General features: G+C 41.7%; 1 protein-coding gene across 2 annotated transcripts in view; it reads right to left on the bottom strand.

The window, feature by feature from the left end:
* The window catches only part of C6H11orf49 (chromosome 6 C11orf49 homolog), a 145,612-nt gene that overhangs the window by 44,768 nt on the left and 74,016 nt on the right, over positions 1 to 26,828 (bottom strand). For both annotated transcript variants that reach the window (XM_031943073.1, XM_031943072.1), the window contains exon 3: positions 10,012 to 10,142. In XM_031943073.1, coding sequence (XP_031798933.1) covers positions 10,012 to 10,142 — 131 coding nt within the window. The remainder of the gene's footprint in view (positions 1 to 10,011; positions 10,143 to 26,828) is intronic.

Here is a 26,828-nt window from a genome sequence, read left to right as displayed (position 1 = left end):
GAAATCAGGGGGTTAGAGCTGGAAGTTTATCCCACCCCTGCCCTCATTTTACAGCTGAGAAAGTGGAGGCCCAGAGGGGACAAGTGGGTGATGGCAGAGCCGGGATTCACACTCAAGTCCTGGGAGTGACTCCACCTCAGAATTCCTCACACTCTGCCACCCTGCCTGCGGAGGGGCAGCACAGGATGGGCTGGCGCCGGGCCTCGGACCCGAGCTCGTGCCCGAGCTCGTGCCGTGGTCAAACAGGACTTTTCTGCACTTCCCAACACACCCTGCTCCTTCCCACATCTGTACCTCTGCTGCTAGTATTTCCTATTCTAGGAATGGCCTCCCTTTGCCTCGTCAGCTGTTGAATTCCCCAAACCCAACTCGAATGCCCCTTCCTCCATTGAGCCTTCAGCCCCATGGCTTGGGGTGGCTTTCCATCCCGACTTCTGCCCCCTCGGCAGCACCTGTTGTGCCTTGCTCTATATTTCACTTGGCTTGAGAGTTGGGTTTCCTTCTCTCACTGACCTGTACATTCCATGAAGTCAGGACCCCGGTCATCTAAATTTGGAACCTCGCTCGGCCCAGCCTGGTGCTTCCTCAGAACCCTGGGTGGGACTGCGCTGTGCCACTGTGGATCCCTAAGCCAAGGGGACAGATCTTAGCCAGCTCTGGGACAGGTTCTGCTAGAACCACAGAGGAGATGGAGGGGGTCTCTGAGATCGGGCCCAGACAGGAAGCCAGGCTCCAGCACGCCCCCAAATGTCGGTCATTCGGCCTTCGCTGACAACCCGCTGGGAAGCCAGTTCCCCTTGTGGACGGTGCTAAATGTTGGGAACTTTCATCTGGCATCGGGCTGAAATCTGCCCCTCAGCCATTTTGCCCAAACAAGCGTCTTCCATGGGCCAGCTCTTGAAACACTCTCAGCCTGAAGTCTTGTCATTTCTCCATTTTCTCTTTTTCAGAATATAAAGCCTTTAAAATAGGTTCTCTTCCGGGGGAGCCCCGCTGTTTCCATAATCCGAGTTCCTTCTCTGATTTTAGATGGCTTCGGGGTCCCTTTCAGCCCTGTCCTTCAGACCCATAATCCTGTGGCACAGTCTCAAGGTCCTCCCAATGAGGCCAAGGTGACTGGGAGGACTGGGGGACCCTCCCCAGCAGTAAGAAAGCCAGGGAGGGGAAGATGATGTCAGTTTTGGACCTTCCACATCCTCCATTTAAGGAAGGGACCCAGGGCAGCCACCTCAATATCCAGCTGCTCACCTGACTTTTATCATTGGCTCCAGAACCTCAGACTCATAGCTGTTCAGTGCCCTCTGTCCCTGGGGCCCTCCCCTCCCTGGGCTGGAGAAGGTAAAGGAAAGACAATGGAGAATCCTGTCCCGCCTTCCTCTTGTCCCACACTCAGGATCTCCCTTTCCTCCTCTTCAGCTTATTTTCACATATTGTCTTCCTTGGGAGATTGTCTTTTGTTCCGAGCACTTAACCCGGTGTTTGGTGCCAGGGGGTGATTAATACACATTTCCCAAGCTGACTGATATTGAATTTAGCCTATTCAGAGAGCACATCTACTAGGCAGGTGGAGAGACAAGTCTGGAGGAGGAGGGCTGGAGAAGATGGTCAGCACAGAGGTAATGACCGAATCCATTAAAGCCAAAATGGTATAGAGGAAGACGGGGCCCGGGACAACCTTTTTCAGAACTGGCCAGTGAGCTTTCTGATTTGTGGTGTGAGAACCAAACCCCAATTCTGCAGTCGTGGCCTTGCAAGGGAAGAGGCCGTGGGACACAGTCCTTCTATGGCCCGGATGCTGGGCTTACCTTACATCCACCGAGAAGATGACACCTTTTGGGGGCTGAGCTCCCACCCCTCTAAAACCTTTGTCTCTTGTTCATAAGAACTGGTTTTCGAGCTCCTCTTTAACCGACCTGTATTTGGGAAGGTGATTTTCTGAGCCCAACTGCAGAGTTTTACATGATCTCTGTTGGATTGCATCTTGGGAGATTGAGCCCAATGCTCGAGCTCGGCCAAGGTGTTTCTGGATCGGGCTTTGTTCAATTCAACCGGGCCCAGGAAGGATTTAGTCAGACTGAGAACACAGACTGCTTGTTTTTTACTTCACTCACTTGGCTCTGGCTTTTCAGAAGTATGTAAATCACATTTTATTTTCAAATATCCATAAGAGAAAGGCTGAGCCTGACAACTGTATGCCTTATTTAAATAAATCATTCAGGTCAGATGCTTTTCTGGGAAAAAAGAAAAAGTTCTTAACCCCTGGGGAGAAAGAGAGTCCCTAATTAAAGGGCTCTTTAGATAAAAGAATAAAGAGCTTACAAGTTATAACTTATAAGTAGCTTCTCTGTTCATTGAGTTTTTAATTTATGCTCAGGCCCCAATAAAGCAACATTTTAATCAATCGTTTTCTCAGATTAAAGTGAGTTCATTTGAAAAGCAACAATATGGATCGGTTAGAAAAGAATATTTTCTTCTGGTAAGAAGCCTCCTTCTTATGGCCACACCACTGAGCCGCTGCTCTAGGCCCTGGCTATGATCCATATTTATCAGTGCCTAAAGTACTAAAGCTCCCTACCACCACCTCGCCCTAATACCAGCTTTTCCCCCCTCAAAAGTAAAATCCCCTTTCAAAGACAATGAAAGGAAGATGTGCTCCCGGCTTTAACAAGGAAACATGAACTCTGTGGATTTTCATGTTAAGCTGGGAACTGATCAAAAAGTGAATCCTGGCTGACTTCCCTTCTCTGGGACCATTTCCTCACAAGGGGGTCAATTAGATGATTTTTTTCTTTGTTAAAATAAGTTGTACTGATGTCTTTTCTTTTTATGTAGTAGCTAACATGTATATAGCACTTTGAGGTTTGCCAATTGCTTTATGTTAGTATCTCAAGTGATGTGCCTATGATCAGCAGCTTGTAAGGGTCTGTGGAAAGACTTGAACTCAGGTTCTCCTGCCTCCAAGTCAGGGCTCCATCTCATCTCATCATTCCATCAACTGCACCCTTTCCTCACTACCAAGAAAAACAAGTAAGCAAAAACATTGGCCCCAGAGGCTGCATCTGAAAACATACACGACATTCAGAGCTAATACATTCATCACTTTAAAAAAATAGTCAACTCTTTCAACTGCATTCTTGGAGTTGTTAACCCCATTTGCTCAGTTTGGTCATTTCTCCGGGTATCGGTCTGGCCAGATTTCCCACCACCACCATTTCCCTGAATTCCTCAGGTTTGTCATTTTTACTGCACAATGAAAATCCTTTGCTTTCATTTACCAGAGTTTTCTGGTGATTTCCCAAGCAAGGGCAATGCCTTGGACTGGTCCTTTGTTACCACAGAGACCCTCCTTGTACCTTTTGGAGTGACTTGGAGACCTACGTTCATCCTGGAAATCTAGCAATGTGTCCCCCGATGGCCAGGCTTTCCACAGTCCTGGAGTCATTGGCTGTTCCCCCTTTTTTTGTCTTTGTCAATATGCGACCCCCTCTCAATTACAACCAACTGGAAGAATGACTCATCTACACACAAATTAAGGCCATCCTCAGTGAGGGCATTAGTGGGGACAAACAAGTTTTCAAAAGCAACAGTCTATAACGGATCACATCTTTACCATTTCTCAAGTCATACCAGGACTCAAAGATGAAAAGACTATAAGAAGCCACTGTGTCTATAGTTTATTATGAAAAACTATTTGATCTGATAGAATAAAATGTCATCCTTCTAGGAAAACATCACGCATTAGAAACTTTGAAGATCCTTTGAAATATGTGCCAGAATTTAACATATATTTTTAAACATATTTAGCATATATTGGATTACTTGCCATCTAGGGGAAGGAGAAAGAGTGGGGGGAACACAAAGTTTTGCAAGGGTCAGTGTTGAAAAATTATCCATTGATTTTAGAGAGGCCTGGAGAGACTTATATAAACTGATGCTGACTGAAATAAGCAGAACCAGGAGATCATTATACACGGCAACAAGAAGACTTATATGACTGTCAATTCTGATGGACGTGGCTCTCTTCAACAATGAGATGATTCAGACCAGTTCCAATGATCTCGTGATGAAGAGAGCCATCTGCACCCAGAGAGAGGACTGTGGGAACCAAGTGTGGTTCAAAATATAGCATCTTTCTGTTGTTTGCTTGCATTTTATTTTTTCTCTATTTGATCTGATTTTTCTTGTGCAGCAAGAGAATTGTATAAACATGAGTGCATATATTGGATTTAACATATATTTTAACATGTTTAATATAACAAAAAGGAGAAATTATCTGTGCATAATTTGAAAATAAAAAGCTTTAATAAGAAGAAAGAAAAAAGAAAGAAAGATATACTAGAAACAATTCTGTTCAATGGTTCTCTTATCATAAACATTAGTGAGGCATGAAGTAGGAAAACCAATGGGGAGTTTAAATATCGGTAACTCTCGTGAAGTCTCACTTTTAGAGTCTGTCTCTCCATGTGAAATGCCTAAAACATATTTATAACACATCACATTGAGAACCAGAAGTATATCCAGGTAACTGGGGGGAAAATGTGTATAGTAAGTTTCTGTGGCAAAGATCTCACTTCCAAGATATAAAGGAACTAATTTAAATTTAATAAATAAGGGTCATTCCCCAACTAAAAAATGGTTGAAGAATATGAACAGGAGGTTTTCAGAGGAAGAAATATTAGCTATAAATAGCCATAGGAAAAAATACTCCAAACCACCAATAACTAGAGAAATAAAAAAGCAACTCTGAGCTTCTATCTCATACCTGTCACCATTGGCAAAGTTGATGCCCCCCAGAAGGAAACTGAGAAATGTTGGGGAGGCTGTGGGAAAATAGGCTAATCAGTGCCCTGTTCTAGTCACTCCAGATCATTTGGAATTATTTACAAAAAGCTATTAAACTTTGCATATTTTTTGATCCAGTGATTTTAGGATTATTTTCCAAAGAGTCAAAAAAAGAGGAAAAGCACCTGTGTGTGCAAAGATTCACAACAGCTCTTTTTGCAATGGAAAAAAATTGGATGCTAAGGATGTATTTCTCAATTGGTGAATGGTTAATCAAACTATGATATGTAATGCTTTGCTGTAAAAATTGTGCTGTAAGAAATGACGAGAGGAGCAGTTTCAGAGAAATCTGGAAAGATTTGTCCGAAATGATGTAGAATGAGAGGAACAGAACCAAGATGACATTTTGTACAATAACAAAACTGTAAGACAAACTGGAAGACCCGAGAACTCTGATTGATACATAACCAGTTATGATTCTAGAGCACCAATGATGAAGTAGCCTTCCCATACCCAGAGAGAAGAGAGAGAGAGAGAGACAGAGACAGAGAGAGAGAGAAAGAGAAAGACAGAGAGAGAGAGAGAGAGAGAGAGAGAGAAAGAAAGAAAGAGACAGAGAGAGAAACAGAGACAGAGAGAGACAGAGAGTGCAGACTAGGTGCAGAATGAGATGTGTTTTTTGGCCATGACCAACAGTGAGATTAGTTTTGCTTGACTATGTATATTTACTATGAAGGTTTTGTTTTTCCTTTTTTTTTTTCAATTGCAGGGGGAGGTAAAAGGAAAAACTGATTTTCATTGAACAAAAATTAATTAAAAGAGGAATATTCTTCCCCTTTTGTTTGTCTCATGTGACACATGATGGAGAATGATGCCTATATTTTAATTAAAAGTCCTTATAGACTATAAAAACAGAAAAGTGAAAGATCATTATCAGTATAGGTAATAAAGCAAGGCTTCACGGAATAGTAGAATCTGAACTGGTTCTTCTAGGAATGGGGTATTTGGCAGGGCAGTGTGATTGATATAAAGGAAGGAACACGGAGTCGGGAGGCAGAAGTGGTTTCAAATTCCAGCTTGATTTTTGATGACCCATGTGTCTTTAGAAGAAGTCATTTATGCTGCTCATTTATGGTGCCTGGGAATCAGTTTTTTATCTTAACAATGAGATGGTTAAACCAGATAATCTTTCAGGTCCATCTTGGCTTTAAGTTCCCTGAGTCTCTTGAGAAGAGGTCAATGTTTAATTTCTCCTATTTGCTCATTTCTCCATATTTCACGGAATTCCTCATTATTTGCCATTTCTTGCAACATGTCTGAGAGTCTGTTGGCCCTTCCCCAACCGCCAGACACCTGCTTTGTTTGCAGTTCCTATTTCCACCTTCTCCGGGAGGCCTTCTCTCTCCATCGTCCTTCCTGCATGACAAAGTTGCCTCCTGCAGTGAGCTCGGGGAAGTGTCTCTGGGCACGGTGCTTGGTACAGTGTGAGGGCCTCCCAAACAGCTACTAGCTGATGGGCACATCCCAGGGAATGCCCGGGAAGGAAAGGGCCAGTTTTTGAAGGCCCAAATCCTGGGCACCTGAGCAACGTCCGATTGCAACTCCAAAGGTCCCTTCTGATCCATCGGATCCATGATGGTCGCTGACGTAGCTTGGCTACCTGGATGCCAGAACCAGCTTTTAAGATCTGGGCAGCTGGAAAGGAAAAGGGGGAGCACGGCCGCATTCACAGCAGCCGACTTCAGAGAGTCTGTGGGATCGAGGCAGCAGCAGCCAACTGGGGGCACCAGCTATGCCCTAGAACAGCAGCCAAGGTGGGAGATGGGGAGTGGGCAAGTAAGGGGCTTCTGGAAGGAATGTGAGCCACAGCCAGCCCCCTTGTCCTGCCGAGGAATCCCTCCACCAAGGAGGGGAAGTGTCCTGACTGTAGCTACAGGTGCTCCCCAAATCAGGGTTGCTGCCCAGCTGCAGGGTATGCACCCCAAGATGAACAAACTTTGCAATACATGCCCTTGCCCACGAGGAGCACCAGCACTTCTGTGATCCTGGGAGCACTAGCACACTTGTGGCTTTGGGCCCTTCTAGGCACTTGGTCCGCACTTGAGGCCTTGACGCTGACTGGTTTTGCAGAGCTCAGACCACCCAGGGTTTGGTCCCCGTTGGGGCAGCTCAGCCCTACAGCTCAGAGGTCAAGGCCGGCCTTCCTTCTGGGCAGAAGCCCCCGGAGGCCGAGTGACGGCTTAGCTGGGTGAGAGTGTCTCCTGTGTCACCAGGAAGGCTGCTGGTCGGTCCTCCCCAAGCCAGACTCCAGGCCTGATCCCGAGCTAATGGAGGCCAGGTCCCTCCAGCAGAATGTAGGCCCTTGTGTGTGCAGAAGGGCCGAGAACCTCTCACTTCCTCCTAAAGCCATTTTCATTTGTCATCTCGCCTCTCACTGACCTCCAGGATCTATCAGAGGCAATCACTTTAAAAGCTCCTCAGAGGCCCCCAGCCTTCCAAAGAGGCAGGGAGGCTGGCAGTTGGTGTGTTTGCCCTTTGCCCTAACCAGCCACAAAGGTCTCTGCCCACCCAACTTTTTCCATGTCAAAACATTCTCAGATTCCCTCCCTGACAAAATATCCATGACATAGAGTCTGCAGAATCAGCTGCTAGATTTTCTCCCTTATTTTCTTACTGCTGAGCCGGATGCTTCTGTGCCCACCTCTGACTGAAATCACAAAGTAATAAAAGATGTTTATGGGAGACCCAAAAGTACCTGAATGTGAACAAATGCACATAAGCAGCCGTCATCTCAAGTCTCATCTCCCCCCACCCCCACCATCGTTACTTCTCCAAGAGCACATAAGCTCCTGGAGGTTGGGAGTTGGTTCACTTTATATCCAGTAGTTGGCCCCTAGTATTTGACACCTAGTCTGGAGCTTAATATATGCTTGTTGAATGCTTGGTCCCGATTGAGCCGAGGAGAGAACTCCTGATGATTTATTCAGCGCACACACATTATGCACTTGATGGTCTAAGTGTTTAGGAAATGTCATATTTAAATATAACATTATCTCTGCCTTCAGAGAAGTGAAAAATTTATATGGGAAATGACAGATTCCCAGTCCCACAGAGCGGGTTAAAGCAAAAACAGGTACTTTTCCAGTGCAATTTGACCTTTCCCTAACTTAGAAAAGAAAGTGAACAAAATGCAAAATCTGATGCTATGAGCATCTTTCCTTTACCCCACTTTGAACTCTTAAGAAGCTTTAGCTTTAGGGACGGGCATGTAAGTCTTATTTCTGGGGTAACTGGAGTAGGAAAGGCCAGGGACTTGGCTAAGTAGAAATGACATATGAGATTGAATCAGAAACCCGGGGGGAACAATTTCTGCCAATGGGCCGCTTCCTTCGTCTGGTTTCCATCGGTGACTTTTTGTGGAGAGCTCTGCTTTTCCTTGAGCTCTCTCCCAGAGAGAAAGAAAGCTTTTTCTCTCTGAGAACGAAGGCCTCAATTTCAGGTATTTCTGGCAAAAGCCACATCCAAGAAAGCAGTGGTAGCATCTCCTCCACAGAGAAGTCTGGGATTGACAGGCCGAGGCAGGAAGCTATTAAGTCAGGGCCGACCCTGGCACCCCCAAAGTGTCAGGAGATTCTGGCTCAGAGATCATGACTAACATTTGTGATGGAAAGATGTTTGGAAAGCTTCTCAAAAGAGTAAAAAACCTAAAGACTTCTTGACTGTGGAGGTCTGGCTCACACAGCTATGAAGGCCGCATCTGGTCCCAAGGAAGTCCTGGGGTGTCTGATTAAGCAGTATCACAATAAATGCTGAGCAAATAATTCAGGATAGTTGACAGCACAGGGAAAACGAGAACTCGGAGTAAATCCCTCTCAGCAGCTGGATGGATCGCTGGCTGCAGATTTTCTGTCTGGCTGGGGCCCTCACGTTAACGATAAAGGAACTCACATCTGCTTGGAGTCCAAAAGCTATATGGGTCACTTGTGGCACTGGCTCAAAAAGGAAGAGCAAGCGCTCGCGGAGCACTTTACAAACGTAATCCTGCTTGATCTTCACAGCAACCCTTGAAGGAAAGTGCTGTTATTCTTGCCGTTTCACAGATAAGGAAACTGAGGAAGGCAGGGGTTCCGGGACTTGCCAGGGTCACAATCTAGGTCTTTTCTAACCGAACTCAGGACTTCCCGAGGGCCTCGGCCCTCTGTGGAGGACGTGCTGGAGGTGGAGTGGTATGCTAGGGGGCCCCTGGGCTTGGCACTGGAGTTCTAGTCCAAGCCGTGCCGAGTTTAAGCCTGACTCACCAGGGAGCTCTGGCAAAAGCCTCCCAGTGGGTAGTCTCAAGTTCTTCATCTGTACCGATCAGAGAATCAGATGCGATCACCCATGGGAAAGTTTTCGTTTTGGAAAGCCCAGATTGTGCAGAGGGGAAGGAGAGACAGTTTGGTGTGATGGAGCAAGGCCTAAATTTGGACCCTGAGAACTGAGTTAAAGTTGGACACTTCTCTCCACCCCAGCTTACAGAATGTGGGGTGATCCGAAGGAGAGGGGGATTTCAGTTCTAAACCTATGATTCCACTTCTATAAAGTGGGCTGGGGCTGGGGTCTTTTTGTTTTATTTAAAGTTGAAGAACTTTGTGACTCATGTGTAGAAGATGCTCCGTAAATCCATGTGAATGAATGATGTGGGATGAAGAAACTGACCGTGGCCAAGAGATTTACAAGAAAAGACTCATGTCCGAAGCTGGCCCATCCGGCACCGGGTTCACCTGTTTCAGGATCTCACACTAAGGCATCTGGCCCTATTTCTGCCCAGGAGCTACTACAGGAGATGGTTGCCTAAGCTACCTCTCAAAGAATGTCCAAGGAAGGACCTTCCCGATAGCTGTTTACCTCAAAGTTTGTTCATGAAATCAGTTTAAAAGACGGCCACGTGTGCACTTGCACACTCCCATTTTCCTGCTTTAAAGTGCACTTAAACGCTTTTTTTTTTACTCTGCATCTTAAAGTGCTTTGCAAATCCTGATTTTATTCTCTTCAGACTTCTGAAGGTAGACATTAATCCTGCTCCATGGAGTGGGAATCATGTTAGCAAATTAACTCATAAGGGAATTTAGTGGCTCAGTCCGGGAAGAACCTCCCAGACAGCCTTTACCATCACCTCTCAGAAGAGATGGGAAATACCCAACGACGCTCTGGCTTCAGGTCTCTATGAACAAGTTTGAGAAGACTTACCTCCGTTCTTGCCCACAGTTCGGAAGCATCTCCAGAAAGCCCGTAGGAAGGATGCCCTGTTATGGGGGGTGGCCTGGATGAAGCTAAACTCTCGAAAGAGAATGTGCGTCCCCTGACACACGCTGTTAAAGCTGCAAAGAGAAAAACCAAGAGGTCACTGATTGAAGGCTCTTCCAGAAGACTGAACCAGAAGGGAAAGCAGAGGCCACTCAGAAGAGTTGCCAAGAAACAGGAGAAGTGGCCTGTGTGCCTCATATTTCTGAGTGGCTGCCCCACTCGGGTCCAGCCCCTGGCTCCTCGGAGGGAACTTTCCGCACATCAGCGCCTCCCCCAACAAACCCTAGACTCCAGCTGGCCTTAGCCCCCCACCTCCACCTCAGGAAGTTCTAACCAGTCACTAGAGAGTTTGAGAGAGGGAGAAAACTATCCATCCTTAACTGGATGATACTGGCAGTGGTCTTTGTAGAGAATACCTCCCTCTCTACCTCAGCAGGATTTACATTTCCTTCAAGATATTCTCTCTGGGTTCTTCCCCAATGTATACCAGCTGCCGCAAGAAAAACACGGCCGCTTACAGGTGACATCTATAGATCTGTCCAAGTCGGTCTGGAGTGCAAACAACAGGGGATCTGTCATATGCCTCTGACAACAAACCCAGGAAGAATATCTTCCATCTGTCTAAAGGAGAGACAAACGGTTCCATGAGGAGACTGGTGGAGAAAAGTGAGGATCCATGGTGAGGGAACAGGGGTAAAAAGTGGCCCCTAAAATGAGAGGATGAGGCAAAGCCCAAGGGCTCGATGAGTCATTGCTTAAATTGGGCCCCAGGAAGGGAGGAAAATGTGCTGTGTAGTCTTTGGGTTCTCTTGCCAAAGCGGGAAAAAGGCTGGGAAGCACTGGAGCTATCTCCAAATGGAAATTCCACTTGAAATAATAACCGAGGAATGGACACAATCAAGAACTGGCTCCAGGCTCCAGAAAATTAAATCCTCTGGCAAAGTCCGATAGAGGACATGTTTATCTTGAGGAATGATGCAGATATTAGGCGCAACATGGTCACCGATGGAGCAATGGGGAATGCAGAGTCAGGGGATTTGAGCTGGAAGAAGCTTTAGTTCAGAGCCTCGTTTTTCAGTTTAGGAAACTGAGGGCCAGAAAAAGGAAAGAACTTAGCAGCATCTACATCAAGAGCCAGGGGACGTCGAAGCTGGTTCCTCTAACTTCCAATTCACTATCTGTCCACCATACCACAGTGGCCACCAGTTGTAAACATGAATTCCAAATGGCAGCTCATATTGAGATTCCAGGTAAATTTTAACACAAAACCAGACCTGAGCTGAAGAGACTTTGTAGGACATCTCTTCTTCCCTTCAGACTGAACTACACGAAAGATGCCCATTTTTCTGTTTAAAAGAAGAGAAAGACGAGGGGAACTGGGGCCAGAATCATGTCAATATCCTATCAATATTCAGATTGGAGCAATATTATGAATATCCATGGAAGCTCCACAAATACAAAACAACAAACTATACTGTATTAAAAAGCAGCTGCTATTCCTCACCCATGGAAAACTGGCAGAGAACTATAATTCTATGACAACCTGAAGAAAACAGGAGAGCAGTAAGGGAAGACCAAGAAGCAGGGTAGAAAAAGGATTTTCTAAAAAGGAATCAGAGCCAAGATGTATTTTCAGGCAGTCTGGATCAATACTATTGTCGTAAGAAAAGGAACTTGAACTTTAGTATCCTAAAGACTGTTTTCATAAACCCAAACTCACTTTGGATACATCCTTCATTCTCTTCCTTTGAGGACATTTGCTAGAGATAAAGTTGGTTGTGGGTTCCCATGCCTCCCTATTTTCTTCCTCATTAGAATTATTTCTCCTTACGTCTTCAGAATTACCAATTCTTTTGAAAGCTTACCAATCCTTCTGTACAATTTTGTTCTATGGGATCCTCTCTACCCTTTGTAACTAAAAACACTGGAGAGGCAGAAAATAGCAAGTTTGCAACTTTCTTTCAAGGCTAGACAATACTGAATGTAATCTAAGTACAAGATAGACTTTTCAGCCGACTAAGATACACATTTACACAGTCAGACGGCTTATATTACATCAATCAATCTATATTTATTGCATTTTTCTATGTAAATATATGCTATACACCATGCAATCACCTAAGCTGAAATTTCCCAGATTTTCAATAAACTCTTCTCCCTAAATAACTGGTTCATAATAATAGCAGCTTACATGCTCTTTTTCTCACAAGAGGCAGGTGATTCCTTCTTTACAGATTATGAAAGAGAGGAGCAGGACAGGTAAGTAACTGGTCGGTCATTATCCAGCCAAGGTGCCCATGTCTAGAGCACTCTACTACTGCCCTGCCTCCAAGTGCCGCTCATTGTGGGAAGCTGCCATCCCTCTCCTGGGCCCCATGGCAGATTTTTTCTAAATTCAAGTTCAAAAGTCACACTTGCAATTTCTTTTAATTCTTCGGATCTGTTTCCTTCCTTTCACTAAAGGTAAATTTATCATCCAGCGTCATCTGGGAGAAATTCAACAAATCTCCCATGCCCTGTCCACAAGAGAGTTAGAGATACCAGATCTTGTGTTTGTTTGTGATTTATGTTTTTCTTCATCACTTAACACGTTAAATTGAAAAGTTTGGCTTTAAAGGTGACAAACTCTTAAGTTAAATTAAAGACCCACTAATTCATTGTTTTGTCAAGTTAGTCAGGAAATATTTCTTAAATATGTACTAGGACCTGCAGGCACTGTTCTATGCACCAGGGATATGAAAAGAGGCAAAGATAATATAATGAAGGAGAAAACAAGTGAATAAAGATGTATAAACAAACTCAACACAGAAAAACTAGGAAATAATTAAAAGAGGAAAGGCCCCAGAATTAAGAAGGATTGGAAAACTGGAAAAGCCTAGGAGATGGGATTTTAGTTGGGACTTGAAGCCAGGGCAGCAGACAGATGGAAAGGCACAGATTTCGAGATAGGAAGAACAGGCAGGAGGGAAGAAATAGAATAGAGTTATCACGTGGGGGGAACAGCAAAGAGGTCTGTGTGTCAGGGAGTAAGAGGAGAAAAAAGGGAGAGTTTTGTACTTGAGCTTGAAGGTGCTAGGGAGCCACTAGAGTTTATTGAGTAAGGGGAGTGTGCTTTAAGAAAATCATTTTGACAGTTAAATGGAGGATGGATTGGAGTAGAGAGATTAGCAGTAGACAGATCTGCTAGTAGGCCATTACAATAGAACAGGGGTGAGGTAACCAGGGCCTGTACTGTAGAGTAGTAGCAATGACAGAGGAGAGAAAGGAGGTACATTTGAGAAATGTCACTGAGGTAAAATTGACAGGTCTTGGCAACAGCTTGGACATAGGGGACGAGAGAGAGCGAGGGGTCCGGAATGACTCCTAGGTCTGAGGGACTGCCCTTAACGGGAATAGGGAAGCTGGCAGGGAGGGGGAGGCTGTAGGGTTAAAAGGTGGTTTGGAGGAAAGATAATCCATTTTGTTTTGGACATAACAAGTTTAAAATGCCTCCCGGACTTCCAGTTTTGAGAAAGACAATTGAAAACATGAGATTGGAGATCTGCTAGGAGGTTAGGGCAGGCCAGGGAAATTGGAGAATTATTAGAGAGAGATTCGTGTGAGATCACCACATGAAGTATCATAAAAGAAGGAAGGAAGAAGGTGCTGGATGGGCCCCTGGGAGATACCTTAGTTAGAGGGTATGACCCAGATGAGGATCCAGCAAAGGAGTGTGAGGGGGAACAGTGTGACATGTGGGAGGAGAACCGGGGGAGACTGGGATCCTGAAAACCCAGAGAGAAGAGGATATCAAGGGGAGGAAAGGTGATCAGCAGTGGCACAGGGGAGGAGAGGCTGAGGACCACGAAGACAGAAAAGGCCACTGGATTGGACAACTGGTCAAACCTGATCTCTGGTAACTTTGGAGAGACCATAAGCTTGGAGGCCAGATTTTAAGAGACTGAGAAGTGAGAAGAAAGGTACCCAGTGCAGGCAATCTTTGTGTTGGAGGCGATCGGGCTTCAGTGATTTGCCCAGGGTCACTCACACAAGCCAGATTTGGACTCAGGTCCTCCTGATTCTGGGCTGATCTAGGGCCCACCTGCCCGCCCACTGATACTCTTCCAAGAATTTGGCCGCAAAGATAGAAGTGACATAGGGTGATGGTTAGCAGAGATAGAAGCAGCATCTGGATATGATTAAAGGCACTGAAGCAAGAGCCAGAAGGCAGGGAGAGACTGAAGGCAGTATGGATGACCCAAGGAGCAATCTGTTGGAAGAGACAATGGAGGGCGCAGGTGGAAGGCGAAGTAAAGAAGACAGAGGCTGAAAGTATATGAGTGAGGAGATGGGGAATTGAGAGAATAAGAGCTCAGGGCAAGTGGCTTCTATTTTTTATGTAAAATATAAGCTCAGCTTCTCAGATAAGGGAGAGGAAGGTTTAGAGGAGCTGCTGTGGAGAGTGGGCTAGCGAGTGGGTGAAGGAGGAGGATTGCCGAGCAGTGGTGAGGGCCCAGGACCTAACAACATAACTTTGTAGTGGCCCCTATCAGAATTGTTGTCACAGATCTAGAAGAGGGAGGGTCCTCAGGAGTCATCCAGCTGCACTCCCTGCTCCTTCCTTTTACAGAAGAGAAAGCAGACCCAGAGCGGTGCCATCCGTCCAAAGGGACTAACTATGGAGCCAGTGCTCTTTCCCCCCTGCACTGCCTCTCCTGCCCCGTGCCTCGGTTTACCTTTGAAAACTATAGCAAGGGAGGGGGTAAAGCATCACTAGAAGCGATCAGATATGAAATAACTGGGGGGGAGTGTGGCAGAGAAAACAACCAATGGCACAGGATCCTACATGTTCAAATCTCAGGTATATAATACCCTTCTTGGATGTTTAAAAAAAAAAAAAACCAAAACCCAAAAAACCAAATAACTGCCCCATTTGCATCCCATGTCTGGAGAGGGAGGCTTGTGATCACTTTGTAGTACTTGCTCCAGGGCCCAAAGCCCATGGACTGGGAGCCACTGGTGGCTCATAGGGCCCTGGATTCAGACTTGGAGGGCTCGACTTTGGGGGCCAGCTTTCCTGCCCGAAATCTCCCTAGCCTTCAGTTTTCTCATCTACAAAATAAGACAGTTTTACTAGAAGATCTTTAATGTTCCTTCCAGTTCCATCACTTCCCCAAATTTTCAATTAACAAAGACGGGAGAGGAAACTCAACCTCTATCCTGGATGTCTGATTCTAAAGACATTTTCCAGATAGCAACACTTCCTTGAAGGAGTCGTTATGGTATTGTCATTTATTTCCTTCTGTAATAACCTGAGGCTTTTGAGGTTTTTCATTATATTTCTTATTCAGTAGCTAAGTAAATCACTGGGTCACGCTGCAAAGCTCTGTGTTGCAGAGCAATGAGGGAGTAATTCAAATACTCTATTTAAAATGAAGTCGCTTCAGACCAATTAGAGAATTTAATATTATAAATTAAGTTCTATAAAAAGTTGTATAATTGCAATCCCAGACCCCCAAGTTCTGAGTTTAAATGGACTAAGTTTGACCTGGGAGACTTCCCACAAAACTCTTTTTTTAGCATTGCCCCAACCCCAGGGCCTCCACATTTTGGCTTGTTTTGCTCCCACCCAAGTTGTTTCCCAGAAATATCAGAATAGAGCTTGTTGTCTAGGTCCTGTAAAAACACTCAGCCTAACAATATATTTTGATAATGGTCAGTCTTTATTTATCTGTCTGCACAAATGAGGCAACAGGGCTCCAGGTCCCGTGAAAGTACTCGAGCTTCCCCATGGTATTCTATGTCATGACTTTCCAGTATATCAAGGATCAGGATAAGAAATTCAAGGGGAATTTTTAAGAAATTTAAGAAGCCACAGATGACACAGAAAAAGTTTAGAAACTCAGAAATGCATAAAATATATGTATGGCATTGTATAATATCAAAATATGTTATCTTTTAATACTATAAATATCCCTACATTTTACAATAAAGTACTGTAAACAGCTCATCAAAGATAAAGAAAAAAATTCAGATTTCTTCTCTGATATGAAGGGAGGGCAAAAAAATTTTATGTGGATTTTCCAGATCACTGGGATGGTTGACTTCTAACTCCTGTGATGTGGAAGGGATAACTAACTGTATTTTGAAACGGGGCAGCCTTTAATTCAACCCATGGAAAAACTGCCATAACACAAAAACACAAAGAAGCTCATAGACATGTGTAGTCCCTGTCCCATAGCCTGCTGACTGGTGTCCCACCTAAGTGAGGGGGTAGTCTGGGAGAACTATGGCCCTCTTCAGTTCTCTCCCAGACTCTTCAAGCGTCAGGCCCACTTCTGGATTCTTCAAGTTTCAAGTTGCTTTGGACGCTTCTAGCTTTGAGAGGGAAGATGGAAAAGGACAATCCTAATTCAGTCTGCTGAAGGAAAAGACTGGGAGACAGTGTCTATCACGTCCCCGTCCTCAGCGTGCTGCCCTAGAAATTTGGGGGTAAGGAATAAGATCGATTATGGCTCGGACCCAATCAAATCATCCTCAAATTCTAGCACTCAAAGATCATTTTCAATGAGGTGAGGAATGGGTCAATAAGTATCCAAGACAAAGCAGAGAACAAAGTCCCAAAGGAAGCATCAATGGGGATGTTTCCACCTATCAAAGAGACCTAATTCAAACCCCAGACACAGACTCCCTCATCCTCTAACTTGGCTCAACTGCTCAGATTTACAACCGGTCCCACCTTCTACATCTAGATACAGAATTTCCAGGAATTCATTTTAATCCTTTGTTGTGCCTTAGGATGAATGACATCATACACTGTCCTCTTATTTGCTATGACAATAAACAGCTTTACAATGTAACCATTACAGGAAAAACTGGAAAAAATAAATCCCTAAATCCAAGAAGAGCTCTGAGAAAACCTGATTTTAGCATATATTTTAACAAAACATCCATCCAGAGTCAGTTACAGCTGGTCTGCAGAGATGAATGTCCTGTAGCTTAACTGCTTTATGAGATTCCTTCTCACCATCCATTTCTAGTGACTTCAATTCATTTAGATAAAGGCACTAACAGCACACTCCATCAAACTGGTAAATGACACAAAGTTGGGCGGGAGAGCTAAGACAGTAGAAGGCAGAAGTGGGACCCAACAAGACTTTGGCAAGTTAAAACCTTGGCCCCCGATAGGGATCAATGGAATGTCTTATAATTAGGTTCCAAATATTGACTTCACAAGTACAAGATGAAAAGGCAAGAGAACTTGATGTGAAAGAAGATCGATGTCTCGGGTTGCCACGGGAAAGAGGAAGGACCTAGGAGCCAGAAGCAGAAGCTGCAAAGGGGCAAACTTGGGCAGGGTGTCCAGAAAAAAGTCTGAGCAATTAGTGCCACGGAATTCACCCAGCGTGAAACGGACACCTGAGGAAGTGGCGGCTGTTCTGGCACCGAGGGCATTCAGGCAAAGGCTGGGCGCTCATTTTGTGGTTCTGCCAGAGAAGGGAGTCTAGTTCATACGCAGGGGCTAGTTTCTGCAGTTACTCCCCATGGAATATTCTTCTCTCCATACTGAAAAGGAAGACCTTGCTCCTACTTGTCAACACACAGCCTTAGGGCCTAGAAATGAGGGTGCCATGACCCCTTTGCCCCATCACTACAGCCAAGACCTTGCCCCCCTACCAGAAATGCCATTTCCTCTAGCTATGCCTTTGGACAGGCTTCTCCCTGTGCCCGGAAAGCATTCCACCTGCAGAAACCCTCCTTCTCTTCAAGGTTCGGCTCAGGTAATACTCTCTGCAAGGTCTCTTTCCTTCTACCTGACCACTCCTTCGCAAATGTCCTTTGCTGGGTCTTCAGCCAGGTCCCACTGCTGCGAAAGAAGAGGTTCCCCAGGGCTCTGAATGAGCTTTCTTTCTTCTCCATGCTACTTCACTTGCTAATCTCTTTGGGTCCCATGAAGTCAATGTTCACCTCTAGGATGATAATTTTCAAATTTACTTATCTAGCCCCAACCTCTCTGCTAACTCTCTCAATCCCCAACTGCCTATGAGACATCTTAAATTCAACCCCAAAACTGAATTCGTTATCTTTCCCCCATCGACCCTCCCTTCTTCCTAATTTTCCTATTTCTGTGGAGGGTCCCATCCTCCCAGTCACCGAGGTTCACAGCCTCAGTTCTCATCCTCCTCACTATCATTGCCCCCATCTCCAATTTCCAGTTGATTGACAAATATTATCTACATTATCTTTAAAACTTCTCTCATCTCTGTCCATTTCTCCTCTTGATATTATTATGCAGGCCTTCCTCATCTCAGACCTGGACCATTGCGATAGCTGCTGACCAGTCTTGCTGTACTCAACTGTAAACAAGTTCTATCACTCCAGGAAAACAAAGTCTCCAAGACAAGGGCTGTCTCCAGCAGAAGACCTGGCACACAGTAGGTATTTAATAAACAGTTACTGATTGAATGTCTGCTGAGGTCCCTTCTAACACTGAAATTCTGTGATTTGTGATCATTTTGGAGTGCAGGGAGTAGAAAGGATCACCTGGATCACTCCTTAGACCATGACTGGAGGAGCTTGGCTAGAAAGCCTTAAGAGGAAGGTAATCAGCATGATTATGTCACACCAGTTTGGGGTGAAGGAAATAGGGAGCTTAAACAAGAGAGACTTAGAAAGGATATGACAGAAGTTCACTTCTAGAAAGGATATGAGAGAAGTTCACTTGGTAGACTTTCTAGACTTGCTCTATGAGTTTCCAGAGGCCAGAAGTAGGAGTGATGGGTAGCAGGAAAAACTTCTTGAAAATTAGTGCTCCCACACACAGTAGGACAGGCTGTTTTGGGAAGTGGTGGTTTCCCCATTACTAGAGATTATCCAGCAAAGACTGGATGGCCCCTTGTCATGGGTGAGGGAGAGGCAATTATGGATGGCCTCTGAATTCCCTTCCAGCCCTGAGATTCTTAGTGACTCTGGAAAGGGAGCTTCAAAATCACACAACTGGCAAAAAACGCAAAAAGATTTAGTCCTAATCACTGTCTAGGAAGGTAAGTAGAGGGATCTTGTAATTTAATAGTCAGTTTTGTAATTTAACAGTCAGTAACACAACAAAAAGTCCTCCTTAGGTCACTCCAATAACTCCTTAAGCATTGCTGTTTCATGCTTAGATTTCTCCGCTTGACTGAGTTCTCTTAGTGGCAGGGCTGGTTTTCAGAACATGGTATCAATGACATTGAATTCTACTTCACAAAGGAAAGAAGAGGAAAATCCACTAGATGTCCTGGCAGGCTCCCTGAAACTGGGGCAGAACTGGGGGAAACTTCTGCAAAGGGAACACATTAGCAGATTTCACTTTGTCTCCTTCATCTCCCTTTTAGCTGCCCTTCTACAGCAAAGCCCTGCACAGGAATCTCAGAAGAACACCCATGTTGTCCAGTACATGAGTAGGTGCTGGGTGTGGAGTTGGCCAGAGAAAGCTGGTCCCAGGATGGGAATAACAAGGCAGACTCTACAGGGAAAAGGTGTGCAGGACACCCGGTGCTGCTTCTCTGGAAGCGCCACGTTCTCTCCAAGTGAACGAATCCTGGCCTGTTGGCAAGTCCTTTTGGGGCCCTTGCAGAGTAAGGAAATGTCTCCAGCTCCTTTGCAAACCCTGAATCTTCCAGATTGTTTGCTCGGTGCTGGGATGCTATGGCAATCCCTCAGTAGTAAGCCCACTGTGCCAGCGTCCACCTCAAAGAAGACAAGAGAGCTGCAAGAGGATGAATTCCATCCAACATTCTCTTAGCACTGCAGGTGCCACTTTTCTGTTGTAACAGGAAGAAGTAAATTCAGGTGTTCATGACACTGAAGAGAGGATCCCAGACCCCACCTTTCTCTCATTTCTATCAGATCTCTGTGCTCAACATTGTACCAAAGATGTTAGCTACAGCAATAAGAGGACAAAAGGAAATTGGAGGAATTAGGATGGGCAAGAAGGGAACGAAACTATCGTTCTTTACAGATGATACAATAGTATACTTGGAGAACCTGAGAGAATCAACTAAAAAAAACTAGCTGAAATAATACAAAGTTGTAGGATATAAAATAAAGCCACATAGATAATCAGCTTTTCTACATATTACCAACAAAGTCCAGCACAGAAGAGATAGAAAGAGAAATTCCATCTAAACAAGTATAGACGATATAAAATACTTGGGAGTCTACCTGCCAAGACAAACCCAGGAACTATATGAACACAATCATAAAACACTTTTCACGCTAATAAAACCAGATCTAAACAAAGGGAAAAATATTAATTGTTTATGAATAGGCTGAGCCAATCTAAAAAAACAACAAAAAACTTATTCAGTGTCACACCAAGCAAACTACCAAGAATAATTTTATGGACTTAAAAAACCAGCAAAATTCATTTGGAAGAACAAAAGATCAAAAATATCAAGGGAATTATTGGGAATAAATGTAGCTTAGCCATAGCAGATCTCAAACTATTTACAAAGTAGTAATCATCAAAACAATCTAGTATAGTCTAAGAAGTAATGGTGAATAGTATGTAAAATGTATGTAAAGTAGACTAACATATAGCAAGATAAGGTCAAAATGTTGTCAGATCTATGGTTCATAAGTGAAAAATTTGTGACCAACAAGACAGAAAACATCACAGGATACAAGATAGATAATCTTGATTACATTAAATTAAAAAGGTTTTGCACAAACAAAATTTAAAATTTAATTCAGCCAAATTTAGAAGGAAAACAGAAAACTGGGGGGGGGGAGGGTTATATAGCAAGCTTCTCTGATAAAGGCTTTATTTCTCAAACATGCAAAGAACTGAGGCAAATTTATAAAACTACAAGTCATTCTTGAATTGATAAATGATCATAGGATATGAATGGGCAGTTTTTTGATGAAGAAATCAAAGCTATCCAGAGTCTTCTGAAAAATATCTAAATCACTACTGATTGGAAAAATGCAAATTAAAACAATTCTCAGGTATGACTTAGAGTTATTAGATTGGCTAATATGACAGAAAAGAAAAATGACAAATGTTGGAAGGGATAAGGAAAAACTGGGACACTAATATGCTGTTGGTAGAGTTGTGAACTGATCCAACCATTCTGGAGAGCAATTTGGAACTATGTCCAAAGGACTATAAACTATGTATTCTCTTTGATCCAGCAATATCACTACTAGGCAAATATATATAAAGATAATAAGGAAAAGGATCACATCTACAAGAAATTTATAGCAATTCTTTTTGTGTTGATAAAGAATTGGAAATTCAGGGGATGTCTGTCATGGACATCATGGAAATGGAGGAAACGTTGAGGATTATGATGGTGATGATGTTGTTCTATAAGAAATGATGATGAGAAACTTTCAGAAAAACCTGGATTTACATGGACTGATGCAAAGTGAAGAAAGCAGAACCAGTAGAACATTGTACATAGTAACAGCAATATTGTATGATGATCAATTCTAAACGACTTAGCTATTCTCAGCAACTCAAAGATCGAAGACAATTCTGAAAATGGCATGCGAAAAACCTGATCCATCTCCAGATAATTCTCTCTTGGGAGTCTGAATGCAGATAGAAACACACTATTTTTTAATTTGTTCTTCTTGAGTGTTTGGGTTTAGGTCGTTTTTTGTATCTATTTTCTAACATAACATGACTAATATGGGAATATGTTTTACCTGATTACACATGTATAATCTATATGAAATTGCTTGTCATCTCAGGAAAGGGAGAGAAAATTTGGTACTCAGAATTTAAAAAAAACAAATGTTAAAATTATTTTACATATAATTAGAAAAAATAAACTATAAAAAATTGCAAAAAGGGGAAAGGGGCAATTTAGCAAAATTAACCAACATATCAATCAAGCCTACTAATCTATGTTGTATTTCATGCCCATAGTCTTCCTCCTCTGTAAAACAGATAAAAAATTATCAATCAAGCTTGATAATTATAATCCCATAAAGTTTAGCTTTAATTTGTTCTTCATGTTTTTCTTTCCAGTGACACTGTCAAAGTCATTGTGAATATTGTTTTTCTGGTTCTGCTTGCTTCCCTTTTTATCAGTTCATATATTTTCTCATGCTTCCCTGTGGTCTTTGTATTTATAATTTCTTCAACTCACTAATATTCCAAAGGTGGGATTCATTTCTGTCTTTATGTGTCATAACGGCTTTTATCTACTTTGCTGTCACATCATTTCACACTTCCTTCTAATTTCTTGTCAGTTTTCCAGCTTAGCTTCTTTCAGTCACTTCCAGATTTTTCCCATCCGTTGGATAACTGTGTTTTACATTATTTTTTCCCAGATGTGCTAGCTAACATTTTTTCAAGCTACATTTTTCTTTCATTTTTTGCCCACCAACTGCACTATGTCTTCTTGTGTCTTCCTTTGTCCTTGTGGGGATCCTTAAACTTTCCTATTAGTATCACCTGCAAATTTCATTAAAAATTCAACACTTCCCTTCCTGACCTCACAAAAGAATATGAACCCATGGCCTGCTCAATGCACAGCAGGAAAAGGCAACTGGTTCTCAGGCCACAGGACTGTTACTTATTTCACCCAACTTAGACTCTTGGCAAAAAAGATTCTATAGAAGCATATCAAATGCTATATTTAAAGGTTAAGTACAGAACAATTATTGTCTTCCATTATTTGACTCAGATTTTTGTAGTTGTTCAAAAAATAAGAAAACTCAAAACTCAAAAATTTGACATTGGGGGACATACTAGAATCTATTTCTCCCCCCCAAAACATACCCTATTCCCTAACTTCACATCTTGTCCCATTTGACTATTGTAACTTTGAGGCATTCTTCTTTTGACATTTTATGTCCAGTCTATCCCAATTTTTATTCAATAAGTATATTTTCCTTCACTAATATAGCAAAGTTGTCTTTTAGGTCTATTTGTTTAAAATGTTCATACTTTACAGTTCTACTTGTCAATGAAATCTAGGATCACAGAAAAATCAATCTAGAGCTGAAAAAAATCTTAGAAGTCATCCTGTCCAACCCATTTTGCAGATGATGAAACTGACCCTTGAAGGGATTATGTGTCTTGGCCCAGGTCACCCCACTAGCAGTGTTCAGAGGCCGAGATAGCACCAGGTCCTCTTCCTGCAGATCCAAATGCAACAATAAAAACCACCAGCATTTACTGAGGAATTGTGTTAATCCTTGGAAAAATCAGAGATTTTTGCTGCTCCAAGGAGTTCACAATCTAATGGGAGAGACAATATGGAAAAAGTTTTGTGCATACAAGACACCTAAAGGATAGAATGGAGGGGATCTGAAAGGGAAGATTCCCATAGGAGCGAGATAGGTAAGGTTTGAAGCAGGAAATTCTGTTATGTTTTGATGACCTAAGAGGAAGAATGAAAAGAGAGGGAAGAGGAATACACAGTAAAGGGAAAAGGGAAAAAGAGAGAGAAAATTATCTAACATGAGTATATAAATAGAAGTCTTCACAAAAAAAGGAGGAGGGAGTAGGGGAACAACTGAACCTGTCTTATCTGAATTTGTCAAAGAATATTACATAGAAACCCAATGTTACTATTTTATGATATTATAATATTATATATATCCAATAGGGAAATAAGAGGACAAAAATGATAAGGGAAAAGGAGGAATGAGAAAGGAGAGCAAATGTAGGGAGGAATTAGACATACGCAAAATAGTCTTTTAAACGGAGGCAAGAAATTTTTTTTCAATTTTAAAAAAAATTTTAAAGAGAAACATAAAAATTAATAATCATAACTGTGAATGTGAATGGAATGAACCTATCCATAAAACAGAAAAGAATAGTAGAATGAATATTAGCAGAAAGAAAACCAGAATTCAACATCAGGAACCAACATCAATATTCAACATGATAAGAAACACACTTTCAACAGAAAGATATATATAGTTAAAATCAGGGACTGGAACAGACTCTGTTATACTTCAACTGAAAAAGAAAAAAGAAAAAGCAACAGTAAAATAAGCCTAATTAAAAGAGGTAAACGGGAAAATTAAATTTTGATAAAACATGCCAGAAACAATTAATATCAATACTAAGCATATATGTACCAGATAACAAAACAAATAAACTCTTAAATGAAAAGTTAAATAAATTACAGGAGAAATACGAAACTATAATAAGGAACCTCAGCTTAGCTCCTCAAACCTACATAAATCCAATCAAAAACTAAACTAAAAAGAAATGAAAGGCCTAAATAGAATTTTAGAAAAGTTGGATTTGATAGACCTCTGGAGAATTCTTGAATGAGAAAAGAGAATGCTTATTTCCCATTTGTGCATGGCACCTTCATAAAAAAAAAAAAATCTGACGATGTATTAGGGCATTAAAAACCTTACAAGCAAGTGCAGAAAAGCTGAAATATTAAATACAACTTTTTATGGGCCACAGTGATTATATTCAATTAAGAGCCTGCGAGACAAAGATTAAAAATTAACTAAACTTAGAGAACTTAATCAAAGAACAAACCACAGACAATTTGATTATTGATTATTTAATCAATAATTTCATTAGGGATGACAGCGGCAGATAGCATACTAAAATTTGGAGGGTGCATTAAAAATACCTAGAGGAACACTTATAATTCTAAATATTTTCACAGATAAAAGATAGAAAGACTTCTCAATGACCCAGCCACACAACTACAGCAACAACAAAATACAATCAATTCAAAACTCCCAGCTAAATATCAAAATAGAAATCCCTGAAAATCAAAAAAGAGATAAATGAAAAGGAAAGCAAAAAATCCAACTGAATTAGTAAATAAAATTAGAAATGGGTTTTAAAATAAAGCAATAAAATACACAAACCATTAGCTGACGATTTTAAAAAAAGAAGGAAAACCAAATTATCAGCATCAAAAATGAAAAGGGTGAATTTGCAACCAATATGGAAGAGATTTTTAAAAAGTTATTAGGAGCTATTTTGCCCAATTATATGCTAACAAAACTGATAATCTAAATGAAGTAGATGAAGAGTTACAAAAATATAAATTTCTCTGATGAAGAGAATAAGAAGTGGAGGGGATTTAAATTATCTAAATCTCAGATTTAATAATCTAATATGGCATTCTTAGAGAAGAAAAATCCTAAAACCAGATGAATTTAATGAGTGTGTTATCAAATATTTAAAGAATAATCTCAATACTACATAAAATGTTTGGGAAAAATAGGAAAAATAAGAAGTCCTCCCAAATTTCTGCCATGACACAAATATGTTTTTATAATCTAAGCCAGGAATAATCAAAACAGAGAAAGAAAACTATAGACAAATGCCTTTAATACATATCTGTGTAGAAGTTATTAATAATATAAAATAATTTATTTTAATTAAGATCATATTGATTGATAAATTAAGATCATAATGAAAGATCATATGCTATAATATAGCTGGATATATGCTAAGTATGCATAAGGCTGACATATTATGAAAATATATTATATAAAAATCATTGACTATAATAACAAGAACAATAAAAATCATATGATTATATTAAAGATACAGAAAAGGCTTTTGACAAAATATAATACTCACTGCTATTAAAAACACTAAAAAGCATAGAAAAAACTGATATTTACTGAATATGATAAGTGACATTTATACTGTATCTCTAAAAGAGAGAGTGCGAAAACTGTAAAAACTTCCAGTGTGACTAAGAATCACACACACAAAATGATAAATTTTATAAATGGAATCTTTTAAGTTTGAAATGATAATGCTGAAGAAAGAATTCAGGAGAAACCAGTGGAGTCTCTGGAGAGAATGCAGAACAAAGAAATACAGAGATGGAAGAACAACTAAACAATTTTTTAAATGATAAAAACTAGAATGCTTCAGTTCTCTCTAAGCCAAAGTAATAGAGGTAGAAGTAAGAACTGGGTAAGACAATATGAAAATTACTGGTTTTCCAGAAAAAAAATTATTTCATAAAAGTGTCTAAATACTACATTCAATCATTAAAGAAAATTGCCTGAAAATACTGGAAAGAGTGCAAATATATAGACTCCACAGGATGCTGAGACTAATCCTATTTATCCCACCTAGAAATGTAGTCATCTCCCAGTTATAAAGCTTCAATATTAAGGGGAGGGAGAGTCAAAAAAGTAGCACTGCATATGTGAACAAATACCAATCCAGACTATTTACTAAATGAGGGAGATAAATGAAAGGAGAGACTAAAAAATGATATGGCAAAAAGCAAGGAAAATTGGCGTATCTCAACGTTATTTATCCTATAAAACTGAGCATACTTTTATAAAAAAAAAAAGATGTTTTTTTAATGAAGTCATATATTTTAATTAATTTCCTAATGAAAAATCTAGGACAAGGCAGGAATTTGGACATATAAACTGACTAGTCAGATGAAACTGAGAGAAGGTAATATACAATTTGATGAAAATAAGGGGTAAAGAATGGCTAATACGTTGTAAATAGATGGTGAATCTAATGTAGCTTTTCTTTAGCACTTTTCCAACAAGATCAGGAGTGAAGCAGGGATGCTCACTGTCTCTATCATTATTAGACTTCCATTATTTCATCTTTCATAGGACTCATTATCTTCTTGACACATACTTTCTGTTCAGTGGTAGCCCATCCATGTCTTTTCGTATTTTTGTCATATGATATTTATGTTCTAAAGATCCCCCAGAACCCTGGACATTTCACATAAACCCGTGAAGCAGGAATGTTGTTATGAATTCTTCAAGCTCGCTACCTGACCAGTAATCCCACACTCTCTCTGATGTTA

Source organism: Sarcophilus harrisii, chromosome 6 (genome assembly GCF_902635505.1).
Source record: "Sarcophilus harrisii chromosome 6, mSarHar1.11, whole genome shotgun sequence".
Classification (NCBI taxonomy): Eukaryota; Metazoa; Chordata; class Mammalia; order Dasyuromorphia; family Dasyuridae; genus Sarcophilus; species Sarcophilus harrisii.
Note: the sequence above shows the minus strand (reverse complement) of the source record. Positions and strands in the feature narration are given on the sequence as shown.